This window comes from Mixophyes fleayi, chromosome 9 (genome assembly GCF_038048845.1).
Source record: "Mixophyes fleayi isolate aMixFle1 chromosome 9, aMixFle1.hap1, whole genome shotgun sequence".
In the NCBI taxonomy this organism is placed as follows: Eukaryota; Metazoa; Chordata; class Amphibia; order Anura; family Limnodynastidae; genus Mixophyes; species Mixophyes fleayi.
The window spans coordinates 87548662-87567806 of record NC_134410.1 but is presented as its reverse complement, the minus strand read 5'-3'; the positions used below and the strand labels follow the sequence as shown (position 1 = coordinate 87567806).

The 19145-nt window shown below is 42.9% G+C and overlaps 1 protein-coding gene across 1 annotated transcript in view; it reads right to left on the bottom strand.

Moving 5' to 3' along the window:
- SHROOM4 (shroom family member 4) overlaps positions 1 to 16220 on the bottom strand; it is a 103238-nt gene extending 87018 nt beyond the window's left edge. The window contains exon 1 of the mRNA XM_075184624.1: positions 15900 to 16220. Within this exon, the coding sequence (XP_075040725.1) occupies positions 15900 to 16031 (132 nt within the window). The 5' untranslated portion in view covers positions 16032 to 16220. The remainder of the gene's footprint in view (positions 1 to 15899) is intronic.
- Positions 16221 to 19145: the final 2925 nt, after the last annotated feature.

Here is a 19145-nt window from a genome sequence, read left to right as displayed (position 1 = left end):
AAGTTGATTCAGCTGCAGGATCGGGGCACCACCAGTGCAGAGCTTGCTAAGGAATGGCAGCAGGCAGGTGCGAGTGCATCTGCACGCACAGTGAGGCGAAGACTTTGAGGATGCCTGGTGTCAAGAAAGTCAGCAAAGAAGCCACTTCTCTCCAGGAAAAACATCAGGGAGATTGATATTCTGCATAAAGTACAGGAATTGGACTGCTGAGGACTGGGGTAAAGTCATTTTCTCTGATGAATCCCCTTTCAGATTGTTTGGGACATCTGGAAAAACGCTTGTCTGGAGAAGGAAAGGTGAGTGCTACAATCAATCCTGTGTCATGACAACAGTAAATCATCCTGAGACCATTCATGTGTGAGGTTGCTTCTCAGCCAAGGGAGTGGGCTCACTCACAATTTTGCCTACGAACACAGCCATGAATAAAGAATGGTACCGAAACATCCTCTGAGAGCAACTTCTCCCAACCATCCAAGAACATTTTGGCGATGAACAATGCCTTTTCCAGCATGATGGAGCACCTTACCATAAGGCAAAAGTGATAACCAAGTTGCTCGGGGATAAAAAAAAAAAAAAAAAAAAAAAATATCGAAATGTTGGGGAACTCCCCAGACCTTAATCCCATTGAGAACTTGTGGTCAATCCTCAAGAGGCGGGTGGACAAACAAAAACTCACAAATTCTGACAAATTCCAAGCAATGATTAGGCAAGAATGAGCGGCCATCAGTCAGTATGTTGCCCAGAAGTTGATTGCAATTTGCCCTGGCATGCTGTCAGAGGTCTTCAAAAAGGGTTAACACTGCAGATATTGACTCTGTGCATAAACTTAATGTAACTGTCAATAAAAGCCTTTGACACTTATGAAATGCTTGTCATTTTACTTCAGTATACCATAGCAACATCTGACGAAAAGGTCTAAAAACACTGAAGCAGCAAACTTTGTGAAAACCAATACTTGTGTCATTCTCAAAACTTTTGGCCATGACTGTATATTAACATTATTACATGTTTTCTTCCTATGCTTTTATATATTTAATTCTTTATATAATGGCAGAGTACAAATATAATTTATATATATATATATATATATATATATATATATATATATATATATATATATATATATATATATATACACACATATACATATACATATACACACACACTGTGATATGTCTACCTTTATAATTGTACCCATTATGCCCATTAACACCTCTATGTGTATTATTTGATTTTCTTAACATAATTGCATATATATTTTACACACACACTTTTTATAATTGCACCCGTTATGGCCATTAATACCTCCAGGATAATGGATGACTAGAAATATTTTCTGTACACCTGTGTCTTTACCACAGAAAATGTTCACTTGGTCTGCCTTTATATCAGGCCTACCTATCTAGCAAGTGCACCAAATAAACCAGAACGTTGTTTAGAATAAAATATTTTAAACTTATGTAGTAATTTTTATTATTTTAAGTTTTAGTCTGGCTGCAAGAGTCAGACATAACTTTTTCTTACATGTGAAACAAGTCCAGGTAACTTTTCTCCAGTTTGTGGAACTTTTTCTGCACATCAATTATGTTAGCCCTCAATTCTATAAAATATTCATTTTATTTAGCATATTGCTGCTGGGAGACCATATATCTGCACAGTGTGTACAGAGTCATGATCTCTTGAGACAATGGTTATGAAAGACAAATATCACAGCTCGGACGCCAAATACTGTAAAAAAACCGTTTAAAACATCTATAGTGTGTGCGCATAAATCGGCATGTTTATCGGGACAGTCATTGGTAAAATCGCTAACAATAACCCATTGTTAGAAATTTTCTGTAGTGTGTACCCAGCCTAATAAAACAGCAATAATTAACTTAAAGAGGCATGGACAGAGCTCGGATTACTTTGCAAAAAAAAGTTTGAACACCATTCTTATGACTCATGTTTACAAACTTGCTGGTGTGCAAGGAAAACAAAACTGCAACACCACTTTACACACATTGTTTTAGGTTTTGTATACTGTAGCCATTTACCACATTATACTAAAAGGTGTTAGCTTTAATGATTATTCGATAATGGACGCAACACGACTAGCACATATGTATGGAGCGTGATTCAGCAATAGTTGCAGTGCAAACATTATCGCCGGATAGTCTCAGAAATACCTACAGGTAGTGGAAAAAGAAAAAATGAAACACCTGAGTAAATGAGGGAGGCTCAGCATATTAAAAACAATGTGGTTCATGTGTTAAAATGAATATCCCACATGACATGATTGTGTATAAACATGCTGGACAGCCTTGATTGCCTAGTATTGTGCTTAGCATAGCTGTATGAGGAAACCGGTCACTTTAAAAAGGGGCGAATGTTGGAGTCATTTGGCATGAGCTACAGTGACAAAGAAAGATTAATTTGCCAATGTTGGACAAGCAAGTGTGTCTAAGGTAATGTAAACAGGAACTCCAAGGAAAGAACCTCATCAGTAAATGGCAACTGTGGGTGAAAGCTCAATAATCCTGCTAGCCATGCATTAATATGAAGTGCAAGGCTAAGGAGGCAAGCAAGTGCAGATCAACTGACTGCAACTTTTATCTCCAGCACAAGCTGCCCATTTCATTAAAAAATGATTTGACGAGAACTACACATAAAACGCATATGGCTAATGTCCTTTTCCATCACGCACCTTACCAACCTTCGTACTTTAAAAGTGTTACTTAATCTAATGAAATAAAGACAGACACGTATAGCCACTTTGGCAAAAGGTCGCAGTTTTTATTAATCATAAACCAATTTAATAAAAGTCACCTGGTGGTGGCGAGAGCAAACTGCAGTCAACTAAACAACTAATCATCTAACCAAATACTGCAATGCCCAAATGGCATTCAAGCTAAACAAAGGAATACTCCCTTAACATTGGCCGGTGTTAAACAGGCGTCAGCATGACTGCTCCCTTCTGGACTCAACATTGACGGCCACGCAAAGCACGCCAAGGGATCCTCCACTCAGAAGGATCAAGAGTAATGTTACTTGAAAGGGGCAGTGACGTGCGGCCAAATATCCTAACCACCGTTGTGACTAGTCATTGACTGCACTGCTCTCCTACCATAGCTGGTACCCTTTAACGGGTTCCCAGCCCGCCACCACGAGCACAAAACCACGAACCTAATTGCTCATAGATCTCCCTGATGAAAAACCCCATCCCCTCTTTATTCAAATGAACACCGTCCGGCCGGAACAGGTGTGTATTATCCGCCTTAATGGATGGGTGGAAAATTTCTACCCCCCCCCCCCCCCCAATTCTCTAACCAGTTTCCCCGTGACACTATTAATTTTTCTTAATAATCTAGTAAGCGTAGAGGGGCGAATGGGAAACCTCCAGTATAAACGAGGGATAATGTTGGACCAACAAATCCTAATTGTAGGCCATCGTGCCCGAATAGCACGTAAATCTTCTCTAATGCTTATTATGAGGGCCAATGATTTAGTCTTCCCCACATCATTCCCCCCGAGATGCAAAACAATAATATCAGGATGTTGTGATTTTGCCAATTCCTCTTCTAACCAAGACACCAGGAATGGCCAGCAAAGGCCCCTCTTCCCCATCCATTTTATATCCACCGGGCATGGGAAATTAGACCACTCATTCGCCAAATGATGTTTTGAAGCCCAATACACAAATGAGTGTCCCATTATCCAAATGTTTATCTTCAGGCCTGTAAACCAAAGATAGAAAGAATTGGTGATCTGGAGTAGTATCAAATATTCCAAAATATTCCTGGAATATAAACCAGGGACAACACAGGCCCTGTAACCTTTACTTTTTTCCTCCTATATGCATACATAACACCAAGACACACCAGCTCTGAAGAGCAATGACCCTGACCCCCGCATACTTTAAACAAATTGTCCATATTTGCAACCAACCGCAAAGGTTTAATACCAACCTCGTATGGAAATGTGGGACAGGGGGGGGGGGGGAGAATGGACCAACCAACCGGTTTATATGACTAGATATATGATAGAACTGCTTATATAATAGCCCAGAAGTCTAATATGGCCAATGATGAATAAAATTGCTTAAGCTAAAGAGAGGGGAACTATATATGTGAGGCTATAAATGCCAACCTATTAGACTTATATTTTAAGGGGGGGGGCACTAATAACAGTATTACCTTTACCACTCTGATGAGGTGAAATGATGAATATATATGCTCAATGGGAATACGATATGACGCCTATACGTGCCTTGAAAACATACCAACCTTTAGAGGTTTAACAGGAGGTGGGAAATAAGTCATGGTTTACCGTATGTTACACCAACATGACAATATATTAATTCTATGGTTCTATGCCCGACTACCAACCACTGCGTGATTTATGATACAGACATGCAAACATACCAACCAATCATGGTTTAACATAAGCTATGAGGTACCAACCCAAACGGTTTAACACCCCTAGGCGGGAAATGTCACCAACCTAAACAGGTTTAATAAGATAAGAAAGTAAAGGAACGGTAACCCAGATGAAGGTGAACCAACCCAAAAAACCCCGGAGGCTCACCACTAATCAGGCCTTAATCCGTAGGAGAAATTGGGAAAAAATCCCTCCATGCCCCAGCTGAACACGGCAAGCAGCTCTCGCCCTGGATTACCGAGGAAGGGGGGGGGGGGGGGAAGAGTAAGGAGGAGAAGGGACAAGAACCAGAAAGATAAAAGTAAAGCAAGAGAACAAAGTATAGACAATAGAGAAATAACATATGCAAAACATGAGCATATAACTGCCTTAAGGTCTAATGTACCTTTTATAATTATCGGACTTCCATCGCCCCAACAACTTAATATCGGGTACGGAGGCCCCTCCCATGGCAGCAGCTGTAGCTGCTCCAATACGGAACGAGTGAGTTCCATAAAATTTTGGGTCTAAACCCACCTTTATCACCGCACTTTTAAAAATGGCATTAAACTGAAACTTGGACAAAGGAGACCCATCCATGTGTGCTAGCCAAGCCTCGCTATCCCTAGGCCTTATTCCTGAAAACTTATTACACCAAGCCACCGGACATATACTCGTATCATTGCAAGGAGACAAGGTGACCCAATGACCCCTACTAAACTGATCCGTTTTGGATCGTGCAATTTTTACGGAGCCCTGCGTACTAGCAACTAAAGTATATTTTCCCAAAAGGGCTGTACCTAGGGAAACTCTCGATTTAGCCACAAGTTCGCTAATTCTAAATGCTCCGTGAAACGCCAATGAAAAAGCTGTGCTGAATAAAGTGGACTCCTAGGAGCTAGAAGTGACCTCCGCAAGCGACATAATCAACTGCCTAAGCAAGGGGACCGTAATGGGACGTCTAGAGTCAGGAACCGAAGGGCGGGTTCTAGCCCACCCTTTCATAGCCTTGGAAATAATAAAACCTCTTGTGGGTTCAACTTTTGAATGTAATTTGGCCATGAAAGAAATGCCCGCTAACGCTGAGGCCATAGCCGCCTTTTTAACACCCGTGTTATATCTTTCCCACATAAACTCTAAAATCTCCTCCGCCTGACCTGATGTACTTGGGGCCCTGGATTGTAAGAAAGCCTCCCACTGACTCCACGCTGACTGATACGCACGTCTTGTGGATTGCGCCAAGGATGACTCCGCCAACTCGATCATTCCGACTCGACCCACTGCCATGCATAGAAAGGACAAGGGATGCCGGATAATTGAGCCAAAGGAGCTAGCTCCCTAAATCGGCGCCATTGGAAACGCGAAAGCGCATCTGCCACCTTATTCACCTCTCCGGGTACATGTCTGGCCCGGAAAATTATATCATTTTCCAAACATTTCAGAACAAGTCTACGTAAAAGGTTCACTGCTGGCAATGACGTAGCGCTCTGGCGATTGATTGCCTGCACAACCCCAAGGTTATCACACCAGAAAACAACATTCTGGCCCGCTAACCTCTGACACCATAGATCAATGGCTAAAACTATTGGGAATAACTCTAGAACCAGCAAATTTGCCACCAAACCGCTCTGACGCCACCCCTCAGGCCAAGGAGCTGCACACCACTCGTCCTGAAAAATGGCCCCAAAACCATTCGCCCCAGAGGCATCTGTGTGCAATTCCAACAAAACATTCGAGACTTGTCTCTTAGGCCATATCCGCACTCCATTGAAAGACTGCAAGAATTTGGCCCATACTCTCAAATCTCCCTTTATTTCCGCCGATAGGCGTACTCTGGCATGAGGCCTTTTTAAGCCTGATGTGGCCATTCGCAATTTTCTAGAAAAAATACGTCCCAGCGGTATCACCCTGCATGCAAAATTGAGCGATCCGAGAAGAGACTGAACCTGACGCAAGGAGCTACCCTGTGAACTAATCGCCTCAGAAACCGCTGCCCCCAACTTGTTTATCTTTTCCTTAGGCAAACGACAACAACCGGCAATGGTGTCTATCTCTATGCCCAAGAATGACAAACATGTGTTAGGCCCTTCAGTCTTGTCATGCGCCACTGGGACCCCCATGATTTTGAACAATGCCGTAGCTGAAAAAAGCGTGTCTGCACACACTGCGGATGAAGGGGGACCTATAAACAAGAAATCATCCAAATAATGGGCGATTCCTTGTTGACCCGTTCCTGCTTGTACGCACCAATGCAGGAACGAACTAAACTTTTCAAAAAGAGCGCATGACACTGAGCACCCCATGGGGAGACAGCGATCAATGTAGAAACCGTCCTGTAGCCTAAAGCCCATGAATCTAAAAGATTCTGGGTGAAGCGGCAGCAGTCTAAATGCCGATTCAATGTCTAACTTGGCCAATAAAGCCCCTTGCCCAAAGCCCCTAACTAAAGTCAAGGCCTCCTCAAAGGACTGGTAATTGACTGAACTGAAGCTAACATCTATTGCGTCGTTAACTGAAAAACCGGGAGGATGGGATAAATGCTGTATTAGACGGTATTTACCCGCAGCCTTCTTAGGGACAACTCCTACAGGGGAAATTATCAAATCAGGAATCGGGGGGGAATCAAAAGGCCCAATCATACGACCCAAGCTAACCTCCTTCATAACCTTATCCTTCAACACTTCAGGAAGCAAGACTGCTGACCTAAGATTCCTGCCCGATGAAGACCTAATTTCTCCTACTACTGGAAGCTGAAAACCATAATGAAAATCTTGGGATAGACACTGGGCTTGAACAACATCTGGGAAAAAACTAAGCCACTTATCTAGAACTTTTAAATCAATAGGGGATGGCCCCTTAGTTAGCACCTCCTGGCGCACCGCGGCCCCTACCCACTCCTGATGACTGCCTGGTACATTCCTTAGCTGGGTGACTGCCTCGGCATTTGGAGCATACGTGCCTATATCTACAAGAGTCACCCCTACCGCACGAGGCATTGTTATACGCGAAACATCTGTTCTTACTGTTTTGGGGAGTACTACGCCTCCCTTGGCTCTGAAACCTAGGCACTACAGGAGGCATAGCATCTTCAGTTGGCAGCATCAGTGCCATCCATGACTCAACGTCCTTACACCCAAATGGGATAATATGCATTTTGTTTGCCTTGCTACGAAAACTCTCATCGTAACGCCTCCAAATTGTACCACCCGCGTTAATCCACAGATCATTAATCAGGTGTAGGTACCTCCACACGTCCGCCCTAGTGTCCGGTCTAGACTCCACATAGATGGCAGAGAATATACAATACCCCCTCAACCAGTTTGGGAACGTTCTATAATTTTCTTCACCCATTCCTCCCTTCCCACAGGCAGCCAGCAATTCTTTTTTGGCTGCAGAGGTGAGCATAAACAAATCGACATAGTACCCTTTGTCAATCCTATCCTTTGAACTGCGACGCACGCCTCTTAACAATGCTGTATTGTCGCATCGTACCATAAGCCCACCTAAAGCCGTGGGTGGTGCTATGCCTGAAGGGGTCACCCTAGCGGGCTTCGCTAAATGCTCTGTTAAGATTTTTAAAAGCTTGCGCGGACCCTGACCTTCCTCATCTGATTCTTCACTAGTGGTAGCTAAAGGAGGACTACGTGTATGTGAACGATGTGTCAAAATAGAATCACACTCACCACTTTGCGCAGATGTCCCTGGTAACGCAAGTGCTTGGGTTGATGCTTCTTCTCTTGAAGCCGAATCCACTGCTGGCTCCGTCTGTAAGGCAGAGCTCCCCGTCACCGTGATAACTTCTGGCAATGGCGCGGCCGCCCCTCCGCCAGATACTGCAGTCACTGAAACAGAATGTAGCTACTTCAGACACAAACGACTGGTTAACCCTAACTCCTGAAATACTGTTTAACGACTCTATTGGGACAGGCGTACCAAAGGAAAAACCTGGGGCTGGTGGGCGGGCCAGATCTTGGGAGGAACCAACGCCAAAGGGGGAGCTATTGAGATCAGGGACGGGTATATTTGCAATGCTTGCATTTGAAGCATGCCCATAACTTGAACCATAAGGAGGTGGATACGGTGCCATCCAATTCTGCATTGGCCGCTGGACCCCTTCTGGATTAGAAGGAGGATACGGTAGTGACCAGGGAGGCAGGTTCCCGTGGGGCGCTTCCACCTGTGCTACTGCTGGTCTTGCCCATGGACTAAGCGTTATATTTGGCATTTGCTGATAGCTCCCAGACTGAACCAGCGCCGAGGGATGACCCCCGACATTGATGGAATCGCTATATGGAAGCCTCTGCAGAGGAACATTAGCAGCTTGTATTGGAGATATGAAATTATACTGTATAGGGGGCACAACCTGAGGTGGTGAGGGTGTGTGTAATTGAGAAGATAACATGGGCTGAAAACTTACATTGTGAGCCATATGAGGGCGCACTCTACCCCTGATCCATCCCTCGGGCATAAGTGGGGGGATAATATTAATTTGAGGGATACTGTCACCACTGCTGCTGTGTAACCAGGGTCTGTGACGTGTGGCAGAAACAGAGACATGCTGTGACCCCAAATTTACCTCATTAACAGCTATCAGGTGATTACCAACAGGGGAACTGTAAGAGGAAGCCAGTGCCTGTAAGCTTCCCTCTCCCCCTGCTGCCCTGGGGGAGACCTGACCTGCCAAATTGGGAGGTGGAGAGCGAGGAGGAAGGGAGGACTGGCTGGACCTAGCAGAGGTAGGAGAAGGAGATCTCCTCCTCTGCTGACTATGCTGCACAGCAGCGCTGGCGTCCCCTGAGGCAGCCAGCGCCGCTGATCTCTCTGGAGCCCGGGACCTGCGAGCGCCGCCCCTCCCCCCCTGCCCGGATCTCCGCCGAGACCCAGCGACAGGGGAGTCCCCTGCTTCAATATTAACAGCGCTGGGATGCACGCTTTCAGGCAGCGCTCCCAGCGCTTCACTAGAGGGGGCAGAGCTGGATAAGGTAACAGGCGGGCGCAGACTCCCGGCCGGGAGCTGCGACCCGTCTGACAGACGTGCAGGGGGGCCCGCTGATCTCCTAGGTCTGGACATTTTAGCGGCAAGGAGAAATACAGGGGAAAAGAGAAAATGGAGAGAGGGGAGGAGGAGAATGGGAGAATGGAAAAAGGAGGGGGGGGGGGAGGAAAAAAGTGAAAGAGGAGAAATAAATGAAGGAAAAGAAAAACGGGAAGGTTAAAAGATAAGGCAAAGGATAAGATAAAACAGAAAACTATGAAAACAGGGAGTTAGAAAAGATTGAAAGCTAAAAGCAATAAAAACGATCTTATCTGTCTCCAGGGAGCTCCTGCATCCGTGAAATCGCGGGAAGGAAAGGTCTAGAAGCCCATGGGAGTTTCTAATGAGGTGACTGAAACCACTCCCCATGGATTCTATTGGCTGGGACTAAAACAACTTTAACCCCTAATGGGTAAGGACCTGAAAAACATAATCCATGCATTTTAAGTGCCCTCAGCTAAAATGGCTTCACTTAACATAGTAGGCTACCATAGTCAGGTAGTAGTGCATAACCTGCTGATCACACCTGGCAATGCATGTTTGCACGTTCTGAGGTGTAAAAGCACAGGCAATGGGTTCTTAATGTTATTAATAAATGGACAAGTGGATGTGTGGTGCAAACCTAAAGAACTACAGCAGGCCTGTCCAACCTGCGGCCCTCCAGATGTTGTGAAACTACAAGTCCCAGCATGCCCTTCCAGCTATCAACAGGTTGTCTACTAGCAAAGCATGCTGGGGCTTGAAGTTTCACAACACCTGGAGGGCCGCAGGTTGGACAGGCCTGAACTACAGCCATGTGTGTATTTCCTACACTGGACAGTTCCATAATTTTCTTGCCATGGTTTGGATGCAGTCAGTCCCTTAGGAATTAAGATCAATGCTAATTGCTACTTATTGGTACAAAGTTATCACCTACACCTCATGTGGCAACATATTTTTTCTTGTCTGGAGGACACCATCCACAAAACTCGTGTGGTCGCCCAATTGTTTGCATAGCATGACCTGATGCTCTATATGTCATGGCCTTCTCAGTTACCACATATCAACACAACTGAGCAATTATGGGATATTCTGGAATGATGCATAGGACAATGTTTTCTACCACCATCAGTTGAGTTTTTTATGGTAGAAGTATGGTAATGTATTCCTCATGCACAATTACAGAAAATGGAACTTAATGTCATGGCACATAGCAGTGGCCCAAAATCCTATAAAGTGACCTTATATTGGTGTTTCAAACATTTTTGTTAATTGTCGGCAAGTGATCAATGTGATTTATTTTCATTTGTCCTTTGCTTAGTTTCACCTAGTGCATAGTTGCCAATTGTTCACAATATCTAGTTGAAGAGACAAATGTTTTAAACATTTGACCTCTGCAAATGTCCCCATTTATCAACATTGATCAATAGCACAATACAGTTAACTTAGTTTTGTATGTTTGATGAAATATTCACTATATTCCTATTTTTTAGGCTTCATAAGTTACAGAGGCACCAGAAGGGTTCTTTTAACATCAAAGCTTTCCAGGTAGAAAAAGCTCTAGTATCCATAGCAATTGTCAGACGCCATCCCCGCTGATCTCCTGTCAGACGGGGAACGGACATCTGACCTCCAGGCGGCAGCTTCCGGCTTCCTCTGTATTTTCGGGCGCATGCGCCCTGCCCTTCGCTCCGTTGCTAGGCAACGGGACGCCGCTGCCTTCTCCAATCACCGCCTCCTCCTTTCCGCCAATCAGTGCATCATGACCCTTATTTAAACCTGTCTCTGGCGCCATTAGTTTGCCAGAGTAACAGGTTCACCACCAGTGTTCCTGGCTTCCACACTCCCTTGTTTTCCCTGAGTATCCTGCTTCCTGTTTACTGTTGTGACCCCGGCTTGGCAACCATCCTCTTCCTCTGTGTGACCCATTCTGTACCGTGACTTCGGCTTGGCGACTACTCTACTGGATTTCCCTTTTGTACCGGATATCCCTGATTGCTGTGACCCGGAACCGTCTGACTTCTCTACGCTACACTGGTAACTGGCTAATAGGACCGCGACCTGCATGCTCTCTGCTGCGAAGTCCAAACCTCCTTGCGGGGGTCCCTGGTGAACACCAGGGGCATGTTAGACTCCGCGCCAGTTTGACCAGTTGCGCTAATACCGGTTAGTGTCTATTTCTCTTCAGCCTTCATAGACCTACAGCGTGACAGCAATCAGTCATTCCAGTGCAAACATTGAAGTAAAACAGGACAGGACTCCTTCCCTTTCATAAATGACTACACTCAGAAACATTTTATATGACAACTTCAGAACTAGTTACATTATGACAGCAGAGAGGAATCCCCCAACCCTCTTCACTTCAATCTGTCAGTACAAGGGCTAATAGGCATATGAATATCAACGTTTCCCTAGCTGGAAAATCACTAATGTTCAAAGCACCTTCTATTATCTTGAAGTATTTCAAATGCAACAAACTTATAACCTAAGTCAGTAAAAATATAATTATAAATCATGTGCAAGCAAGTCCCCCGTAGTCCAAAATTTATAACCCTTTTTTTCTAACATTTTCTCCCCTTAATGATAAAGGTTAACCAAATATATAATGTGTTTTATTTAGCATATGAGAAACACAAACTCTGACTGATTATCATTTTGAAGTACAGCTTTGGCTATTGGGTTTTATGTAATGTGTGACTGTGGTGGATTAGGATATTAGTATCTGGGCAGTGATCATGGCCCACAGTTTAGACCCTTCTGATTAAAACTCAATGGTACAAATATAATGTTGACAAGAGATTAAGCATGTAAATTCCAACATGGAAATTAGTTCTTTTGATGTGTTGCAAAATATTGGATTAAGAAGCTTCTATTTTTAAATCGGGAATGAGGTGTCTGCTGTGTGACATTTTCAATGGAAAGACAGTTCAGAGAATCAGGAGTCTAATTATGTGACCAGGCCCCCATGACTTGAGCACTCCCCACAGCCATAGTAGTTTAAGGCCACCACTGATGTGCACTGATGCTGGCACTGCGGGTGCTTAGGGACAAGCATAGACTGTGCCAAATTTAAATCGGATATGTGGTAACCTCCTGACCATAGATTATCACAACAGACAGCCCAAGGCATTGGTATGCAGCACATTATTCAAAGGCTGTTTAGAACAATAATATAGATTCCTCAGCTAAATAGAATGCCTGCAGTACACGGGTTACATCCTGTCAGAGATAGACAAGATTATATAGAAAATTGTAGTCAACTTAAATTTTTTAAAAGGAAAAAACATATCCACAGGATCTTCACTGTACATTACTACATTCACGGCTGTTCAAAGCCAATGGTAAAGAGCCACCAGTTAGGAACACTTGATTTACATGTAGGCATCATGTCTACTTCTGTTTAGCCTATTTATCATACTATTTGGGGATTAAGAACATCACTGCATCTTGTGTCCACAGCCATGACTGCAATATCTAGAAATAATCATCTCAAATAACATATACAGCCATGTCTAAAGGAAATAAAGGAAAAAGGAAATAAAAAGTGAACTGTCGAAGTGCCTACAAAAGAAATGTGTATGTTTGACAATAAGTGACTGTAGAATGCCCGCTTCATATCACTAGCACGTAATCTAGTGCTTCTACACCAAACCAATTGCTCATCACGCGAGACAGGATTTCAGGCCATCTAATAATTTTGTTACCCAAACAATGCTAGAGGTGCACTTATGCTTACTGGACCTTATGTAGGATTAGCTGCAAATCTAGCAAAATGGTACAAATTTGCATCTGGACAAACCATATTGCAATACGTGATTGCATGCAGGGAAAATACTGCCGACTTTTGCATTTATCACACAAATACTTTGCTGCTTTATTTTTTCACTATGGTTTAGAGTTAAGCTAGGAAATGCCCGCTTCCCAAGTTTAAAACTGCACATTTTAAAATCGCCCTCCTCCATCCGCTGCAGCACAACATGATTAGCCAAAGGTCGAAAGTGCAAATTCTAGCTTTATTTGTACCTAATGCTAAATGGGCCCCACAATCTTTGCGCTGACCAGTTATACCTGCTGATGGCTACATTCATACTTTCAAAAGAAAAGAAAATCATACATTGTACATTAAATGCATTTCAGTTCAGTCCACATTCAAATGCAACAGTGACAATTTTACAGAAAATAAATGATAGAAGTGGAAAGAGAAACAATGTGACAAGTCACTTCTATGCATTTCTTCTGCATTCAACAATGTCAACATATTGGAGTACACTTGGCCCTTGACTGTTCCATTTTACTTTGTTGACCACACATGGGCAGATTAGGTTGTACAACCAGATCTGTAGCCAATCCGTACAAAAAAAAGGTGGTTTAAAGTGCAGAGAATAAGATTGGTTGCCAAACTGGCCATACATCCTAAGTCAACTGCTGGATCACAGAAGAATCACAGTGCCACTGCTGCTATGAATGTATCCATAAACATTCTGATCACTTCCAGTTGGACTTTTTTATTTATATTTCAGGCAAACTAAAAGCAGTTTGAAAGATTCCATTTGGAGGTCAGCATATTTTTTTAACATTTTGGTATGAACATCAGTGTGGATGCTCTGTGCCTGAATGCAAACGTTCTTGATAAGACCACTTATCTACAATAAAAATGTTGTGGATTTTTTTAACATTTTCACTGGACAATAAGCTATTTAAGATGTACATTTAATATCCAATCTACAATTATTTTGCATCCCTACCTAGTTAAAAATTCTAATCCTGGTTTGCATGTAAATAGAAAAAAAAAAGAGCAATTTCCTCCCTACCTGTAATGCTTCTTAAAGCATTACAGGTAGAAGACCTGTAAGGACCAAAATCCCAAACTTCTAATACTGCTTTCATACTGCCGCCCCGGCAACATCCCGTGTTTTTCAAGCCGGGTTTTTGCCGGGGCTCGGAGCGTCCCAGCTCAGAAACACCATTCATACTGCACCTCGGACCCGGGAATTTCCCGGGTTGACCCCATTCATACTGCACAAGTCTGTGCCCTGGCAATTTGTGGGAGTCATCAACAGAGCAGTTTTCATTAGCTGAAAAATGGTGATGTCATTGAAAGGTGACTGGTTTTTTGACGCATAAAGATGATGCAAAAGTGGATGGTGATTGTTCGAATCTTTCACCGATGACATCATCCTCCAGAGACAGGCAGACAGCCAATCAGCTTGTTTTCTGTGCAACCCGGGTTGCACCATTCATAGTGCAGGCAACCCTGGTCCGACCCGGGAATTACCCCTCGATAAATCCCGGGTTGAAGACCCGGGTTTTTAGACTTGTACCATTCATACTGCACCAAGACCCGGGTTGTTTGAGCTCGCCCCGGCAAAAACCCAGGATTTTGGTGCAGTATAAATGTCCCTCCCCCTTTCCTCTCTGAACAAAAGGCATCCAGGTTTTTTTTCCAAACCACTTCCTACTGAAACCAGGAGAAATGTGAATTTGCTTTAAGAAAAAAAAACCCCACCAACAACGACAAAGAATTTTTTTTACATTATTAACACTGAAATTTTTATATTACTCTAAAATGTCTAGACATGCAGAATTGTGATATCCTTCATTCTAAATCAGACATTTCTAAAATCCAGACTTCTCTCACCCTATAAACTGAAAAAAATACAGCAACAGGAATAGTTGCAAGAAAAAATTGTTAGATTAAGTGAGTTTTTTCAGCCTGAAACAATGTAAATGAAAACTACAAGTAATTTGGAATGGCTGCACAATTTATATAACTTTCCCCCAAAATTCCAAAAGAAAATAGGTTAATGTTGCATTAAAAAAAATACATTGTAAAATCCTGTAGGGTATATTGTGTTTTACCTTTCAATTACCTTAATGTAGTCTGTTTAATTCTTCAAGCATTAATATGTAACCCATCATCTAATATTAACCCAGAAACACTCATCTGAACCCAGTGGAACTATTTTTGTATTAGAAAAGCAATATACAGTTTCAAGGGGCACAATCCCATAGTAATTCATACATTTCAATAGCTGCTTATAGAGATTGTGTTTTTGTAACTATTTCGTGTAATTTACTTTCAATTTTGATATAACAATATGAAAAGTAGATTAGTGCCAGTATGTAATCAAGGTGTCTGAAGTCTTCACAAGGCAGCAGAATCAGAGCTCCTTAATGTATTGTCGCTTTCTAGAAGTTAGTTGTATTTCTATACAGCAAACCAAGCCACTTTATGGAAACAATGTTTGATTTAGGATCTGTGGAGTCTGCATAACAGAATTGTGTCTTTAAAAATATAGCGAACAAAAGGGAACTTGTTAGAATGACGTAAGAGTCCTTATATATGGAATATTATATACCACAACATACAATCTATTGTCGAGGTCACTTAAAAATACAGTTAGTGGAAATGCGTTATATCAAAAACACGACATTAGCAACTTCCGGTGTCTGCTGTTATTAGTAATGAGAACCAAAAGTTACATACCTTTGAGATGATCAGAAGTTCCCCGTGCTCGAGGCCCCCTTTAAGAGTAAATCCCCAAGGTGCTCCCCCTTGTAACTGCACATGGATGCACTGGGAGGGATGTAAAATCCCATCGGCAGCCTGCGGATCCATGCCTGCCTCTCCTCCATGCAAGGCCAGTCTTATTTCGGGTTATATTGCTCCACATTAACTATCACCTCCCTCTAGATCCATGATGAATTAACACAAGGTGCCCGGGTAATCCAGAGAGAGGAGGACGAGATTCCACAACTCCGTGCATACACACTCTGATTCCCATTGACAAGGAAATTGGGAAGGGGGGAGGGCATGAAACTTCAGGAGCCAAATAGAACTCACAGTCACGGAGAGGGGCGTGGTTTCCATACTATTAAAAAAGAAACAAATCCTTTGTAAAACTGATCACACTGAACTTTACAAACATTTTAAATTATGTAATTTGTCTAATGCAAAAAAACATTGTTACCATATAGTAAATCACGTTTTCATATAGAGCATGTATGTATATAAAATGCAGATATATGCGCTTTACTATAGGATGTATGAGGATACTGTAAAATGCAGTAATGAACTAGTTTAGTTAAATTAGTGCAGCATTTTATCATTTTCTTATGTCACATGTTATCAGCTCTTAAATAAATGTAAAATGCAATGTCTGAATGCTAATTTGGATGCTTGCTATCATGCATGCGAGGGTATGCTTATTTGGTCATTGGTTATCTAGAGATCACACCTTTATTTACTTATAGAAGGTGAACCCTGGGGCTGCACAGTATGCAGGGAGGTACCTGTCTTTGTATACATTCTACTGCTTTAATTGTAAAACTATGAAATTCCATACACTTACATCTAGAGATGAGCGGGCTCGGATATCTGAAATCCGAGCCCACCCGAACGTTGCCGATCCGAGCCGGATCCGGGTATTCCCGCCAATTGCAAAACTGCAACCGAGGCTCTGAGTCATAATCCCGCTGTCGGATCTCGCGATACTCGGATCCTATAAATTCCCCGCTAGTCGCCGCCATCTTCACTCGGGCATTGATCAGGGTAGAGGGAGGTTGTGTTAGGTGGTCCTCTGTCCTGCTATATCTCGTGCTGTGCTGTGCTGTTCAGTTCTGTGCTGTTCAGTGCTGTGCTGTGCTGTGCTGTGTTGTGTTCTGCTCAGTCCAGTGCTGCTGTGTCCTGTGCTCTGTCCTTCTGAGTTCAGTGGTGCTGCTGTGTCCTGTGCTCTGTCCTTCTAAGGGCATTGTTATTTCCCAATTATTCCCAAATTATAAAAAATTTCAAAAAAAGTTATAAAAAATAATTACAAAAAAAGGAATTATATATAAAAAAAAAAAATATCCCAAAACAATCCTGCAGTATAAGTCCATTGGTACTGCTATATTACAAAGTTCACTGATTCTGCAGTATAAGTCCAGTGGTACTGCTATATTACAAAGTTCACTGATTCAGCAGTATATGTCCAGTGGTACTGCTATATTACAAAGTTCACTGATTCAGCAGTATAAGTCAAGTGGTACTGCTATATTACAAAGTTCACTGATTCAGCAGTATAAGTCCAGTGGTACTGATATATTACAAAGTTCACTCATTCAGCAGTATAAGTCCAGTGGTACTGCTATATTACAAAGTTCACTGATTCAGCAGTATAATTCCAGTGGTACTGATATATTACAAAGTTCACTGATTCAGCAGTATAAGTCCAGTGGTACTGCTATATTACAAAGTTCACTGATTCAGCAGTATATGTCCAGTGGTACTGCTATTACAAAGTTCACTGATTCAGCAGTATAAGTCCAGTGGTACTGATATATTACAAAGTTCACTGATTCAGCAGTATAAGTCCAGTGGTACTGCTATATTACAAAGTTCACTGATTCAGCAGTATAAGTCCAGTAGTACTGCAATATTACAAAGTTCACTGATTCAGCAGTATAAGTCCAGTGGTACTGCTAAATTACAAAGTTCACTGATTCAGCAGTATAATTCCAGTGTTACTGATATATTACAAAGTTCACTGATTCAGCAGTATAAGTCCAGTGGTACTCTCCTGTGCCGCATATAATTTTTAAAGGCTTTGCCGAGTGTGTGTGTGTGTGGCTTAGGGGTACGCTCTCTTGTGCTACATATAATGGAAAACAAAAATTTGGAGGATAAAGTAGGGAAAGATCAAGACCCACTTCCTCCTAATGCTGAAGCTGCTGCCACTAGTCATGACATAGACGATGAAATGCCATCAACGTCGTCTGGCAAGCCCGATGCCCAATCTCCTAGTACAGGGCATGTAAAATCCAAAAAGCCCAAGTTCTCAAAAAGTAGCAAAAAGAGAAACTTAAAATCATCTGAGGAGAAACGTAAAGTTGGCAATATGCCATTTACGACACGTAGTGGCAAGGAACGGCTTAAGCCCTGGCCCGTGTTCATGACTAGTGGTCCAGCTTCACCCAAGTATCTAAGCCCTCCTCCTCCCCCGCCTACAAAAAATGTAAGAGAGTTATGCTGTCAGCAACAACAACAAAACAGCAAAGAACTCTGCCTTCTAAACAGATGACATCACAAATCCCCAAGGCGAGTCCATGGGTGTTGGTGGTTGTGAAGCCTGACCTTCCCATCACTGTACGGGAAGAGGTGACTCCATCCAGCATTTGCAGCACACCCTCTGCATATGTTGGAAGGATCACCCACAGTGTAGATCCAGATTTGGATAATCAAGGTGTCAATGTTGTACATCGGGAGGAGGCTATTGATGTAGCTGGCACTGTGGAGGAACTTGATGATGAGGATGGTGATGTGGTTATTGTAAATGAGGCACCAGGGGGGGAAACAGCTGATGTCCATGGGATGAGAAAGCCCATCGTCATGCCTGGTCAGAAGACCAAAAAATGCACCTCTTCGGTCTGGAGTTATTTTTATCCAAATCCGGACAACCAATGTATGGCCATATGTAGCTTTTGTAAAGCTCAAATAAGCAGGGGTAAGGATGTTGCCCACCTAGGGACATCCTCCCTTATACGTCACCTGAATAACCTTCATAGTTCAGTAGTTAGTTCAGAAACTGGGCCTAGGACCGTTATCAGTACAGGGACACCTAAATCCCTTGGTCCTGTTGGATACACACCACCAACACCCTCCTCGTCAACTTCCTCCATGATCTCCATCAGATTTAGAACTGCAGGCCATGTGACCAGCCAGACTGAGTCCTCTTCTATACGGGATTCATCCTGC